Genomic DNA, 16,389 nt, shown 5'->3' on the forward strand with positions numbered 1-16,389 from the left:
TTGTTATCAGTTCCACTACTGATAACACCTGATGATCGGTTACAAAATGAGGTTCAGATACGCTGGACCCACAGGACTTAACATTCATGGCATGTTGTGTAAACTCCCTCACTCTCTCATACCGCTGCTCTTCCCAGTATAACCAGCTGACCCCCGTGGTTAAATCAGAGCGATATGCTGAACTGTGAAGCTGTGTCTTCCCTTTCAGGCAGACTCGCTCTTGGCCTGAGCTCAGCTTAGATTAGGAACATCTGTGTAAAACTTTACTTGGATTAGGGCACTTCCCAGTCCAAGCACATAATATGTGGTAGGAAAAATAAATTAATCCAAGCAAAGGTGTCAAACATTAAGTCTGCTGGCCAGAATTGGCCCTGTAAAGACTCCAATCTGGCCCACGGCTTTAGAAAAATGTGAAAGCTGGGATTAATTGAGGACTTTTAACTGCATTTTCATAACTTTAACAGCTTTGCCTACTGATACAGACCTCCACCATGACCATTCATACTAAACCAAAGTAAATAAGTAATCGATAAATAATTAAATGACAGAGAAATTACTGTTTTCTTTTTCACCATCTACTAGAAAAAGCTTCCAGTAGATGGTGGCATTTCTGTGAATTAACAAACAATTTCTGTGTTATAATTACAGGACAGTCTAGCTTTCAAATCTTTCTCTTCAATTTTAAATTTGTTTCTTATAACTGAGCCCAAAGTGCTGTAAATGATAGTAGTAAGAGATTACTTTCAGTATCTCTTTATGATGAAGTAGTTTCAAAGGTACTGAGATGTACTGTTGAAATTGCACTTCTTCCTTATATCAAGATAAATCAGGTTCAAGTTCTTTACACTAAAGGAATGGGGAGTTTCACTATTACAGCCCATTTAAGCAACCTCCAGGACAGGAAAATAATGCCTAAGTAAAACAATCGCTCTAAAATCAAGACAATCCCAATATACTGGAATGTTAAAACACACAGTTTCACAGAAAAATCCTCATTTTCAGCTCAATTGAATAAAAAAACAAAAGTACTCAGGCTCCTAGTTTTCACAGCTGATGTCCCTGTCATGACATTTAAACCTGTTTACACTGAAGTATTAATGGGGGCGTGACAGCTTTGAGTGACAGGTTCATGTCCAGAGTGGACCTTGCCTCTCTCATCCTGTGAGGGCAGGTTGCCGTCACATCAGGGTTAAGAAAAAGAAAAAAGGATTAGAGGGCATGATGGCAGCCGTCTATCATATACAGTCTTTGATTACATCTTCTTCACGTGTTGCTTCCTCAGATTTTGCCTGGTTACAGTAAAGCCAAAGAATTTTCTAACCTTTCCTAATGTGAAACACATGACATCATCACACCCCTGAAAAAGGTCCTTTTCTCTAACTACCAATATTTTCATTTATGACTTTGTCATGTTGTTTTGCCATCATGAAGATGACTGTCACTGTCACTTTACAGTCAACGACACGCAAGTTTTTCTGTTGTGTAAACAACTTCTCTTTGGATCAAAAAAAAAAAAAAAAAAAAAGTGTGTCTCAAGATGAACACACACTCTCCAAGTGACACACACTTTCCCTTTAAGGAGAGAAGTGCCGAACAGGAAATGGTGACACATCTTTCCTCAGTATGCTTCCCCCTGTGCTGCCTTTACTTCTCAGCATGAAACAGAAATGCCACCAGGATGTGCCGCCGTATGTTAATAAATGAAACCACTTTCATTAAAATGCCAAGAAGAGCCAATCTGACCTCCTGCTATCTGTGCAGAAGCAACCGGCTGCAGATTCGAACTCCTTTCAGTCTGCAGTCACGTGTTCCTATGTTCATGTATGTTGGCTATGTGGCAATGCAGGCAACTGTGCTTATCCACTGCATCAGTTTGTCACTTGTAGTGTGCACACAGCATAGAAATCAGGAATGATGGAATAGCTGCACACATATAGGAAGGCTGTGGAAACCATTTCCATAAAAGCCTAATTTTTCTTGCTTGTTTGTTTTTTTCTTTTATACTTTTATACTTTACCTGTGCTGAAAAAAAGAAGGAAGAAAGGAGGGCAAATAGGAAAACCTGACAAACATGCTAAGTTTATACAACACAGGGGTGGGACTGATACATCCCATGATACCAGGGTTATTCACAGCGGGTATGACGTCATATTGTGATTTCCAGCAATAAAACACTGACATAATTTCTGATAAGCGATCGAACTGACCATGAGCTGACTTTTAAACGTGATAAAATAACAAGTTACTTCACATAATCTAGTAGTTATTAAACCACTTGTAGCCGCTGATACTGAAACAGCACCAATACTCAGTTAAGTAACAGTGGGCAGTCCACACAAAGCCAAACCATTTTTTGTCAGTAGGAAGGTAGTTGCGTAATATTTGTTTGCATCTAGAGAAATCTCTATTGAAAAAAAAGAAAGAAAAAAAAAAACTGCTTCCCAGCTGCTGCCGGCTGGTTTTCACTCTCACACACCTTCTTCCAGGCGACTCGTGTGTGAGAGTGTGCGAGAGAGCAGCTTCTATCTTGCTTTGAATACCAATAACTCCGAGACAATACGAGGTCCCATTTTAATATTCCAAATCCACACTTCTGAGTCACACGGCTGCTTCACAACACAGCAGCTTTTAGAGGTTTCTTATGGAGCTTTTTTAACAGATCCCCCCACCCAGATTTGCGTGGCCCTCTTTAAGACTTGTTTCTGGCTTTCCTCAGGAAGCTGTGATAACCAGGAGATAAGACATGATGGCAAAGTTCAACTCACAGGCCTCTGAGTGAACAAAAGGCAGCACTTAAAAATCACACGGGGAGGAGATGATGCTGAAAATGAAGCTCTCTTATCTATAAGTTTTATTTAGATATGAAAGAAACTTAAACAGGCACACGAGACAAGGGACGAAACTGCAAACTACCGCAGTAAACTTATGGTTTTGTGCTCATACTTCTGTAGAAGCAAACGTTAAATTAGATGTTAGCTGATGTTAAGTAGGCAATAGTTACTCAAGCAACTTAAAAACAAAACGGCACAAACTGCAGTTCCTTTAATGGCCACTTGAGTCCGGATCTAAAAAGAGTCAATTCCCATACATTTACATGTTAAAACCCCAAAGAAATAAAAAAGTTTATAGCCACTGTTTTGCTATCTGAAAGTAATTTTTCACTGTAATAAAAAAAACTATATGAAAAGCGCACTTCACTTACATAGAATTAACTCTTTAAAGGTCACTCGCTGGAGCAGTGTGTTATTGGAGGACATTATAAGACTTTTTTGTTGGTTTTGTACAAACTCATTGTTATGATTCAAATCAAGCCCTATAATGGGTTTAGGTAAGGGTGATCTACTCACAGGATGACATGTACAGTATCACTCTTTGCTGTAATTCTTGTCAGTGTGACAGTAGTGCCTTTAGAGCCCTTTCAATGCTATTATCTTACAAACATTATTGCTTGTTGTGATGTTAATAGTACTAACAGTTCACACGAGAAGTGTGTGTGTTTTTATGAAGGAGGTTTTCGTGTTATATTATGCCCCCCAGGCCAGCTAGTTACCGCCTGGTAACCTTCAATCACTAGGGAAAAAGTTAGTATTCCCTGTCTGGTGTTTGCTAGAGTTTGGGTGAAACTGGATGGAAAGAGGGTGCTGCAACAAAAGATGATGATTGTTTATGGTCACCTGTAGCTTGAATGTAAGTTGCTGACACTCGTCAGCTAACCACTGAGCGGTAATCAAACTTGAAAAAGTGTAATGGAAACAGAACTTTTTCAAGCTAAGTCAGTATCTTCCATGGAAACTACGGGTGACCGCAGCATCCTGCTACTGATCAAGCCAATCATGCTTACCAAGAGGCACTTTATACCTCTTCGCAACCAATTTCATGCCATGACTGCCAGCAACTTTCAGCAGCCACTCAACTGGTCAGGAAATAAATATTACTCCTTAGCCACCATTCGTTGCCAAGTAGTTGCCAATCAGTTTCTAGGACTGTCTAAGCAATGCACTCCTACAGTTTGTGGATCTTCCTTGCTAACCAAGCTTCTTAGCATTAGCTGACACCATAGCATTCCACCTTCCAGTCCAAATATGGTCAACCTCTTGCTTCAAAACAACAAACAAAACAAACAAATAAAAGAAGCCTGTGAAGCTATAAATCTGTGGTTTCACAGGGGCTATGTCCATTTTTTAAGTACAGTCTATGTAAGCCTCTGCTACGGTCACCATATTGTAAAGATGAGTGCGATGGGAACGGCATTAGTTTTACAGTGTGTAGCCATAAAAACAAAGTACTGGACAAACAGGAATGTTTACCTGATGATGACATTGGAATAAAAGTCAGGGGATCATCAGAGTCATTACGATTCAACTTGGAGGGGAGGGGGTGGGGGGGATGGGTGGGGTGTATGGAAATCTATCCAATAGTGGCCAAGATATTTCTGTCTGGCAAAAAGCAGCAGGCACACACTGGCATCTACAGAGCCCTGGAGTTTCTATAATAACTAAAATTGATTAAATATCAGGAGGCACTCAGTCTTCATTTTTACCTTAGAGGTAACAACAGCTGAGTGACAAGCCAGACTGAGTGATTTGGATCTTTTGAGAGACCTCGGTGACACCCATACATCATGTTTATCGCCTTCTTACTCGGCCCAGAGAGTTCAGATGCTGTTTGACAGAGGAGAGCTGCTGGAAAGAGCGATCAGTCTCTATGTGTGTGTTTGTGTGAGAATAAGAAAGCTTTGCCACTCAGTTACTTCATATTTTCCCTGCACTTAGCCAGTGTTTGATGTCTAACTACAGGCCTCAATAAAGAAGCACACATGCCGGACCATCTATTACTGTAGGCTTGTGTCATTCCTGCGCAACTCAACTACTCTTTTTTTTTGTTTCGCATACTCAGAAAAAAAGGCTGCATGTTGAAATTTCCTATTACATAAACTGTTCTCCAACCCAAGCAGCTGCTGTCGACTGCTGATGACATCCAATAAAACTCAAGTCCTGCAAATCATCAACTGCAACCTGTCACACTCAGCTGGGCTCTGAATGCAGATGTCATCTAAAGCAGTCACTCTTTCATCTTTTTGCTGATTACTTCATACCCCCTGTCGTTTTACTAAGAGTGGGGCAGCTCTTCCAGTTTGGCCTCTTTGATCAGCATAACTAATAAGCACTAAAACGACACGCTGCCAGGCATCGTGGTTACACAGTGACGCGACAAACTGCTGACCTCCCGGTTCCTTGTGATTGTCATGTGTAGTTTCTGACGGAGATCAACAGCCTCAAGGGCAGACTTAATTAATGTTTGATGCAAACCTGGTTCCTTTTTAACCACGGCACAAGTTTTGTCCTCTTGAGTGTATGGAGCGCACCACTCTCTCAGGCAGGATAGGGGCGTTTGGTTTCAAGCTGGATCATTAAACCAGCTGGGAGGCAAGCGGAGAGCTGAACAAAGCACCCTACTGTCCCCCACACTTCCATCTGAGGATGGGACAAACTAGCTGTACAAAAGATAGCAAAGAAAGGTTTTACAGAGGGTTCCCGTTACAATGAACTCTTTAGGGGGAAGTCCTGAAAACAGAACGGTAATGTCAGTCAACACAGCAGGGGTACACGCACTGATAAGATACCAGAGGGGCCTAGACTTCACTTCAGCATCTTTGAAAATGTTAAAGTGAAGGTTCTGGCTTTGCTCGAGAGGTTTTTGTTGTTCATCCACCCATCAGTCCTCAGTTTTAAACTCACAGTTGCATCAGATCAGCCAGATGGTTTGTTCCATCGCAAATCAACACGGTTTTTATCTCCTCAGCCAGTCTTCCTGTCCTTGACCCTCCACCCCTGCGGACCTGAGCGCCGCACGAGCCCAACAAACCAAGTCTGACCTCTCACGTACAAATATGCATCCATACACAGCAGTTGATGTGGTTATAAGAAAATGCACCAAGAGGAAGGGAGGAGTAAATATAGAACATAAAAAAGGTGTCAGAAGGCTTTACTTTTAAATTTGGCTCTAACAAAGCAGAACATGCAGATTTGAGTGGAAGCCACATGACGATGACATCACCTTATATAGTACATATTGAGGACAGGCTGCTAGGGACAATATTTTGAACTACATTGTCTCATCTCATGTATTCAGTGTGTTGTATTTTTCCACATGAGACTGTATAGTACTGTGCAAAAGTCTCAAGCCACCACTAATCTTTTTATTTTGCTGTAGGAAAATGGGAAATAGGTCCAGTGATTTATTGAAACATGCGCAAACACAACGAGTTTGAAGGTCAACATTTGGTATCACCACCTCTGTTCTTCAACACAAACTCTCTCGTGCAGCTTTGTCATTTTTTTTTAACAGTCGTCAGAAATATTTCTCCAGGCTTTTTGAAGAACAGGACATTTTTCCTTTTTCTTAAGGACATGACTTTTAGATGCTGTTCTAGGCCTGCCAGTTCTTTCTTCTGTTTTGTTTTGTCCCTCTCCAGTGTGTCCACTTTCCTCAAATTTTTCAAGCACACATTGCACACCCTGCTGAGATATGCCAGGTTTGCAGCTAGGAGCTCTTTTGGAATCAGCTCATTGGTGCTAAAATGCTATTTTAAGCCTATGAAAGTGTGTTATCTTTGATATACATATCAATCGTAGACTGAGCTAAAGAAATGGAAACAAATGATGTGTTTTTCTTGGTAGTAACAAAGTGGCCAGAATGTCACTTAGGTTGGTGTTAAGTGGCTTAATGAATAAATAAATAAATAAAACAACAACAAAAATATATATACACATTAGTCTGAACATGGTCAGGTACAAGGACTGGACTGAAAATGAGTGAAAGAGCATCCAATGTTTTTTAAAAAAAACAAAACCTTTGAAAGACCTTCAGAAAGCCTGGAGGCTACTGCTCAAGGCCTCATAAAAAAAGAAATTCCAGCTCATTGTTATCACTCAAAACATGCCAAGGGGCTACGTCACATTATTAAAGCCACACTTAGTTAAGAAAAGCAATCTTCTAAATTCATTTCTCTCCCCTCCTCCTCGTGTCACAAGTTAATGTAAGCAAACTTTAAAATTAGCCCAGGAAGGGCTGTCTCTCGTCAGCGCTGCACAGGAAAGGTCTATTGTATGTTTGTCATGTGTGCTAGCCACAGAAACGGGGTCAAAGGAGCTTGCAAAGAAAAGCGTCTGGACTTCTTTAAGTTGCTTGAAGACGTTTCACCTCTCATCCGAGAAGCTTCTTCAGTTCTTCTTCTTCAGAAGAAGCTTCTCAGATGAGAGGTGAAACGTCTTCAAGCAACTTAAAGAAGTCCAGACGCTTTTCTTTGCAAGCTCCTTTGACTACGATGACCTGGATGACTTAGAACCTTCACAGACATAGCCACAGAAACACTATCACCATCATCATCATCACGAGTAACCAAAATTGTGGATAGAGGTCTCAGTGCATTAGAAACTGCTGATTTTAACCACCTGATGTTTCAATATTACTTAAATGGACTTTCAAGTTTGACTTTGAGCCTAAAATGTGAAAAACGGTTCTGAAAATTGGAGCCAACCTCTTAAGATAACCTCGCCAACACGATATATTTAGGATTTTATTTATAAAAAAACAGCGTGAGATTGTTTAAATGGATATTTGTGCTACTTAAGTGTATTAACTCTCTCTGGGGGTGGCGGGGGTGGAGAGGACCTTGTGCTTGGGAAGGGGGGTTATTTCAGGGTGCACAACGAGTCATTTCCCCCTCCGCCCCCGGCAGGGCGCGGCGCCTCAGCTCATTGTCCGGCCGGGGTGGTGAACCTTCAGCAGAATGGAGAGCGAAATGGAATGTGACATTGTAGAGTCTCCATCCAATATCCCACGGGACCCAATTGCCAGGCAGCGACCACACCACCCACACACCCACGCAGTAAGGGTTCAGGTTCCACCCCTGACCTGGGCCACAGTGGCCTTGGCTGTCGGGGACAGTGGCGTCGTTGTTTGGCTGTTGTCACAAAGGTTTCAGTGAAACAGAGCGCCGTTAATTGCATGATACACTGACGCCATTGATTATTTATTACCTCCACGATCAATACAACAGTGTGCTGCTGATCCAGCTTTACTGCAGACGCTTACACCGGAGTGCTCCCTGACAGTTTTTTCTTTTCCCAGTTCATGATTGTCTGACATTTAAACAACGGGGTATATGAACATGTGCTGGCATTAAGAAACTAAAGCTCATTTACTCTGATGGCCTGCGGGTTAAAAAACGAAACCGTGGCAATTTCCCGGGTTGAAGAGTACTGACGGGGCCTTTGTTGCACGCCTCTCATCGCTGCTCTACCTTCATTTCCTTTCCTCGGGCTCCTGTTTGCTTTCCTCGATATTGCAACAAACTGCAATGTGACTGCCTTGCAAAACATTCCTGATACTCTCGTCATCTTGGGCAGCATTATGTGATAAAATACTTTCGAGTTTCATGCAATTCCCACCCTTAAGTTACACAAAAACAGCGTCTCAAATGAAAGCTGGCTGATAATAGATGAGTGAGTAAAGTGTGCTCAGTGGTAGCGCCCAGCAGCGGTTACTAAAACACTAAATGGATCCATATTGCCATTTTTGGTTATTCACTTTAACATTTTTACTTGACATTATAGAGGCAATTAACCAAGATATTAATACTAGGGTGCAGAAAACCGCAGTTCCTTGAATGGCCACTTGAGCTCCGCTCCAAAATAAGAGTCAGAAAACATAGAAAATATGTTTTTTGCTGTCCGTCTTAAATAAAAAGCTTAAAACGATCAGTTACTCAACTCCCTTAGTTATGCTGCAATACGCTTAAACTGCTGTGGGCTTTCTTCTTAACTCACTGTGTGTTTATACAGAACTCTGCATTTAATCATTAGTTATTTCTATTAATTATTTATTATTATTGGCCACAGTGTGGCTTTTTTCCTTTCTTCCTCCCATCACCCCAGATGGCCTCAACTCCCTGAGCCTGGTTCTGCTGGAGGGTTCTTCCTGTTAAAAGGGAGTTTTTCCTTCCCACGGTCGCCAAAGTGCTTGCTCACATGAGTTTATTGTTGGTGTTTTCTCTGTATTATTCCAAGGTCTTTACCTTACAATATAAAGCAATGTGGGGGGACTGTTGTTATGATTTGGAGCTATATAAATAAAACTGAAGTGAACTGGATTGACTAGATCTGACTCAATGGCTCCTTGGCAACTGCCTGATACAATTCTGTGGCGTGCGGGTCATTTATCTTTACGTAGCTGCTACAGAAGACCATAACAGGTCATGAATGTTTCTGCTGCTGTGTCCACATTATTAATGATTTGTTGATATTGCACTTCTAGTTTCGCATAAACAAACACGCAGCGGGAAAGTCGTTAAGCTCACAAATACAGATCTCCGAGATGAAACATGATGAAGCACATGACATCCTCCGCCCCACATATCTAACAAACAAAAGGGCAGAGAAGGGTGACTCCTGAACTTTCTCACACAGGGGCGTAAAAAACCAGCTTGCGCACACACATGAAAGCGCCCACACAGAACAAATAGAAACGCAAAGACATGCCCGAGCGCATGAGCAAACGTCAGTCGGTCAGAATGAATCATGGAGAATATCTGATCCTGTCAGACAAACACAATGACGCGCAATTCATTGGCCAAACACAGCCTTGAACAATACCTGGCTTTGTCACAATGATAACCAGACTGACTAACATACAACTTATCAGCTGGACGTACTGTTTACTTAGAACCATAACTCAGAGTCCACCCCTGGGAGATCCCTATTCATCTGGCCAGCATTAGCACTCGTAATGTATGTGTGTGCCCTTTTCACTGCCAAGCAATGGTGAGATTGCTTCCCCAGCGTTTAGACCACAGTTGACTCTGCACTAAACTGCTGAGAGTCTTCTTGCTGCCCACGAGGAGGGGGGGGTTTGGGTGGACGGAGGATCACGATGACGAGGTGGTAGAATCTTTCACCAACAACAATGACAGGAAACCAGCACAAACTTCCCAGGAACTGAGCACAGGCCAAGACTCCCCTAGACGCCCGCAAGCAGCCAGAATCACAGCCCTAACTATGCTGGCTCAAAGAGTCAGTGTAGGTGTGGCCGCTTCAGCCTCAACTGCATGACAAACGTTCACAGCGAGATGACTACTGGTCTATTAAGAGAAAGTTAAATTTACCCAGCATCTGCCTCTGAAGGCGTTACATCAGATGTCAGGGAATGAAAGACAAATCACGTCTTTCAAATTAGTAGATACAAATCACAAAACCTTTAGTGGAAGTTCTGCTGCTGGGGGCGGAAGCGAGAGTTTAGTGTCTTTGCTGAAAAAACAATTAAAAAGAGCTATGTAAATCCAGCACTGCAGGCCACACAGTGGAGAACATACAAATATAGATTAAGTCCACCCACACAACAGTTTGAGTACAGTTTGTTTAGGGAAAACATGTAATCCTGAGAATTGTGCTTTCTATGTACGGACTGTATTAAAAAAAAAAAAAAAAGGCACGTATGTTCAGGAGAGGTCTTTAATAAGCAGGTTTTATATGAAAGTCCAGATTAGAGGAGAGAGGAGTGACAAACAGCCAGCACATCAATAGACGAGTCCCTTTCTCGGCTCAATTTAGGCTTCTGCAGTCTGTGTGGTTTCTGTCGGCTGTACTTACACACACACACACACACACACACACACACACACTTTCCTCTGTATACAATCTCAACTAGATTCAGTCAATTACATCCGACACTAGCGGTCCTGCCTCTCCCTCTAATTAGTGTTTAAAGTCGGGCTTAAGCAAGCAGCAAGAAGTCAAGTCCTCAAAATTTCCCACTCTCACGCTCTCTCTGAAGTCCACGTTAGAGAAACCTCTTAAAACACATTAAAAAAGAAAATCTCATTTTCCCACAGCTCAAGGTTGTATTCCAGTTAGCAGGAAAATGACTAAGAACATCAAATTGTCAAAAATACAGCAGGTGCTAATAAATCTTTGTGTTGACTGAGCAAATAACTGGCTGATTGTTTCAGCTCCAGCATTGATGGGATGTTATACAACCACCTCAATCGCTCAAACGCCGCCAGAAAAAAATAGACTCTCATCGCCACAAGTCTTGCAGCAAGAGCTCAGAGAAGAGCGTATTGGGCACACTTCACTGACCTCCACAATAGCAGGGTAAAAATTTTACTGCCTGGTAAACAAAACGACGACCTTTGGAACGGCTGATGCGTTTTGCTTTTTTTTTTTTTTTTTGCTTTTTTTTCCTGTGTGTTTTGTTCGCCGCTGACGACAGCGGCCGAGCTGATCACTTCGACCTTCGTCTCTGCTCATCCAGTTTTTCACACCTCGCTTTCTCACTCTCGCCTACCTCCATCCTCGCACATATATATACACGCACCAACTTCACACAAACTGCACACAAGCGCCATCAGTGTAACCATGGAAACCGGGGCTCCTCAGCTTCCGGGGAGGGCGTTGTTCTTCGAACCCTCTTTTGTGTCGCTTCAAAGATGAAGCCAGACAGGCGGAGTGTCCGTGTGGCCGCTAAACCAACACTGTGTTTTTCAAGGCTGTGTGTGTGTGTGTTATTGGCTTGGCAACGGGACTCGGGACAGGAATGCCGGACAGGATGTAGGAAGAAAATTCCAGAAACAGTAAAGTCAATGCCAAAAACACCCTGAGGGTGCCTGTGAATGCAACGTAGAAGCAAGCAGACTTTAAACAGCATCCCTTGAGTCCAATTTACACTCTTATACACTCTACTGTGTCCCCAAGTTACTTCCTCAGCCTGTGGTTTGTGCCTTTACACAAAAACAGAAATTCCCAGCTAGGCTCCCTACTCACTCCAGATCCTCCGTATGTTAAACTCTGGGAGACAGCTGGAATAAAAGATCCGAGTGGTGAGAATGAATTTGTTAGGAGTGCTGTCGTTTGTTTCCCGCTGGTTTGCGTGCCAGCGTGCACCACACTGCCACAGCTCCATTAGGCCATCTGTGGAGACTATCGAGAGTAAACACAGGAACAATCGCTGTATATTCCTAGGACAAACAACATAACTGAGCAGTGCTCAAGTGCTGTGCACAAGCGTAGGCTGTTGCTATTTTCATGTGAGGGGAAAAAAAGAATCTTAAATAAATACCAGAAACATGTTTCCAGAAAAGTCCTGCATGCTCTGGGCATGTGAATGCTGTCATTATACTGCAAGTGAGGGAAAATATATAAACATATATATACACACACATGCAATATGACACTGTGTCAGTTGAGCATGAGTGTCAGATTTTTGAGAACAGATGAATAATTTCATTTATTTCATCTAGACAACCGATCGCTTTATGCTCCACTTGGTTTTGTTGCTGCATCTCTTCGGGTTTACTAAGCAGCGTAACTGGACTGCTCTTCTGGTGAAGGCATTTTTACTCATTTACAGCAAAACATTAGCCATCTATAATCAAAATAACATGGTTAACAGATCTGGTTGCATATTTTTCCTCTGGTTTTGGAGTGCTGTTAATCAGTAAAACAGGTTATTTTTTTAGCATGTAAAAGAATAAATCTGGCCTTGACGCATTAGATTGCAAAAACTACAAGATTCAAAGTTATCTTTTATAGCAAAACCTTTCCCGAAGACTATTTATTACTGCTAACAGTGCTCCGTTCTCGTAGCGCTTGAATTAAGTGCGGCATTTGATATAGCAGGCCATAAAGTTTTGTTTGTGAGGCTGCAGCACTGGGATGCAGTGATTTAGCTCATAACTGAATTGTTTTTTTGTTTACATTGGTGACTCTGGAGTCCTTATGGGTCTATTATGGGGCCCATCCTTCTTTCATCCCTTCATTACGTCGACGACAAACCGCTCTATCAACCAATCAAGTCCACAGACTCAACAAACCTCTCTGAACTTAACAACTGCCTAATCAACACCAAGAAATGGAAGTGAATGCAAATATTATTGACTTTAAACTCAGATAACAGAAATTCTTACTGTTGGTCCAGACAAGCTGTATCCAAGCATCAACTCCTCTCTTGGTCTTTTATCCTTTCATGTGAAATCAGCTGTCGGAAACTCGGGTGTGGTATTTTATTCTAATCTAATTTTTGAAAAAGCATAAACAAGGTCACCAAGTTCTGCTTTTGTTTGACAATCAGGCGATCACTCATGTTTTATTTCTTCTCTTCTGGATTATTGTAAACATTTAAACAGTTATCAGAAATCAATAAATACTTCAGATTGTTCAAGACTTCTAACAACATACGACACCAGGTTTAATGGCTCCACTTTAATTTTTGCATTTTAAGTTTATTTCAATTTATTCTTTACTCGAGTTTCTTTATGAAATCTATTGTTTGTTCATTATGTGTTTTTCAGAAGCCCTGTTAATCACTGGTTCTGATACAAATAAAGTTTATTATCATCATAATCTACCAACAAAAGACGGGTGGAGTTAGCTAAACATGCAGTCCACATGGAGTTGGCATCTTCTCACACTGTCACAGCTTCGTCCCTCTCTGCATGGCAATATGGTTGGCAAGTGAAGTTTGTTAGCAAGAAACTAGTTCCTACATGAAACTGCTGACAGCAGGGTCTGGGTTTTTTGTTTTTGAGTAACCAGGTCATGATTCCTGAAAACAAGCATTTCTGGTTAGTTTCTGAATTTATTTTTGGTTCCATTAGATGGAAAAAGAGGCAGACATCGGTACAGCTGTGGCCAACTCACAGCAAAATAACCTCATTTCAATTTGCAGCGTCATCGCCTGTTTGTTTTATCTTTTAACACCTGTGAAGGAAAAAGAAAGAAGTTGGCTCGCAATTAAGTGTTAATGGAAACATCTTCCAATTAATCAGCACTTAACGCTTCACTTCACCTGCAGAAGATGATTATTATATTAAAGAAAACGTTAAAGCTTAGCCGGTCCCTCTCTGTCTCTTTGCGATGGCTGCTGGCTGTGTATATTATGACCCTTCTTTCCACCCACAGTTAAGTACGGAGGATGAGCACCGCACACAGACACAAACAGCCTCGGGGATAAACATCCGAGACGCTGCAGCGAGGGACACAGATGTTCCAGACTGCAGGGACCCTCGTCCTCTTGAGTGCTTACACTCGGGAAACAACAAGTGGCTGACGCAGATTGAGAATGTGTCCCTAATTTTTAAAGAGAAAAAGATCAAAGGGTGAAAAAAAAGGCACTTAGTGGGCTTCATTTTGTTTCAGATATATTTTTTTAAAAGGGGAGGGGGGGGGACCAAACTATTTCCTGGTGATTGTTGTGGATGGCTCACAAATGTAAGTCATTTGTTTTTTGTTGTTTTCTACACTGAGGGTACATTTTTTCTCTTTTTCTTTTTCTTTTTTTTTTTTTAAACTGCTCAACTTCAATGTGTCACTGTCCTCACATTTTCAAGTAAGTTCTCTTTAATGCCAGAAAACTAAAGATGAGCAGATTGGTACGAATATCGATCGCTGGTATCATAGCATAGCTGAAAGGTTCGTTTTTTTGTGTTAGATAACACAACAAAATGAATTGTAGAAAGTAAACATCACAGTGATTTAGTGGTCATGAAATGTGTTCAGACTGATGATGATTCATCTCATGACACACTGCTCTCCCCTACATAAGCTGCCTTTATAGCTTAAAAATATTGGCATTGGCAATATAAGCCCTGTATCTCACAGCACTGTGAAAAACATTAGGAAATCAGTTATTTGGGAGAAGAAAGGCACAGTCTGAGGCCCTGTTTTTGTGATCCCAAGCCTTTCACCCACAGCAAATGCCCTGCCAGCAAACCCTGCCCACAACCTGGCAACATGTGGATGCAGCTGACACAGAGCACCTATTATCTGCAAGAAACAGTACCTGGGTAAGAGCAGGGAGGTTTGATGCAGTTATCAGCACTTATATCTAAGTGCCATCATTGGCATAGATTCTGGGTGGGGATGATTGGAATAAAACCACAGAAAGAGGGGGCTTTTATTTTGAAAAGTTATGGGGGGAAAGTTTTGATCTGTGGGAAACCTGGTGCCTGATTTTATAGTGAAACATTTTCACAACGCAGAAACTGCAAAACTTGGTGCACGAAAATTCTCGTGAAATGCGGGAATTTACCACTTTCATGTGTCTCACCTTCTCAGAGCTGATGCTCAGCTTCTTCTCCACGTGTCCGTGGATTTGCCCGTTAGTCGCTGGGATCGGCGTGGACTCTCTGGGCGTCTCTTCAGGTGTCTCCTCTGGTGTCGTCTCCTCGGGTGTCTCCTCAGGTGTCGTCTCCTCAGGTGTCTCCTCTGGTGTCGTCTCCTCTGGTGTCTCCTCCTGCTTCACCTCCTCCACCACCTCTTCTTCTCGCGGCTCATCTCCGTTTTCTGTCCCGTTCACTTCTCCATCCTCCTGCTTCTCCTCCACCACTACCTCGCCCTCCTCCTTCTTCTTCTCCTCCTCCTCCTCTTTTTCCACCACTACCACCTCCTCCTCTTCTTCCTCCTCGAAGGGTAGGGGGACCCCGTCGGTGACAAAAGCTTTCAGGCACTTCAAGTTGTGCTTCTTCAGCAGCTGCTCCGTGTCCGGATCCACCACTATGAGCTCCAGCCGACCCACGGTGGCTCGTATCCGGGACACGACCTGCTGGTGGCTCTCGTTCTCCACGTCCTCCCCGTTCACGTACACCAGCCGGTCGCCGGCACGGAGCCCGGAGGTCTCTGCCGGGCTGTCGGGCTCCACTAACCGGATGAACTGGCCCGTCTTGCCTTTCTCCCCGTGGAGGTGAAAGCCGTAGCCGTTGTCCCCCTTCTCCAGCGTGCACAGCCGGGGGCGCAGATACTGGCTTTTGCTCGGCATGTTCGGCTTCACTCGCATTCACGCTGCTGCTGCTGCTGCTCAACCTGTTGCTGGTTCACTGTGGAAATGACTAGAAAGCCTCCTCAGGATGCTGCTGAGGAAGATTATGTGTGAATGAGAGGAACCCTCTTTAAAAACAAAACAAAAAAAAAAACACCCACCCCCCGCCCTGCTGAGGAGACCAGCCCGTGAGAAACGCTGCTGCTGCTGCTGCTTTGCTTCTTCCTAATGTGCTCTTTGCAGCTGAGGTGGTCTAAATCCTGAGCGAAGCTCCTGCTCCTGTGCGCACTGAAGGTCCTGACCCGGGGACTGGGCTGAGGCCGATTAAACTCAATCAGCAGACGCTCCCTTTCAGTGTTGCTGCACAAAACAAGTGGAAAAGCCACTCAGGAAGAGGGAGGTGCGTTCACTGAACGGCCCAGCTGGCAGCTTCATGCAAACTAGGGGCCAGTGGAGGAGCAAATACAAATCGAGGAGCGATGATTTCCAAAAAATAATAATAATAATAATAAGAAAAAACAGCATTTGATGAAAACAATACATATAAAAATACACACAGAGTAATCCTGGGGATTT

The 16,389-nt window shown here is 42.8% G+C and overlaps 1 protein-coding gene across 1 annotated transcript in view; it reads right to left on the minus strand.

Annotated features, from left to right (window-relative positions):
• slc9a3r1b (SLC9A3 regulator 1b) overlaps positions 1–16,192 on the minus strand; it is a 28,083-nt gene extending 11,891 nt beyond the window's left edge. The window contains exon 1 of the mRNA XM_031732617.2: positions 15,106–16,192. Within this exon, the coding sequence (XP_031588477.1) occupies positions 15,106–15,831 (726 nt within the window). The 5' untranslated portion in view covers positions 15,832–16,192. The remainder of the gene's footprint in view (positions 1–15,105) is intronic.
• Between the last annotated feature and the right edge of the window lie 197 nt (positions 16,193–16,389).

Source organism: Oreochromis aureus, linkage group 4 (genome assembly GCF_013358895.1).
Source record: "Oreochromis aureus strain Israel breed Guangdong linkage group 4, ZZ_aureus, whole genome shotgun sequence".
NCBI lineage: Eukaryota > Metazoa > Chordata > Actinopteri > Cichliformes > Cichlidae > Oreochromis > Oreochromis aureus.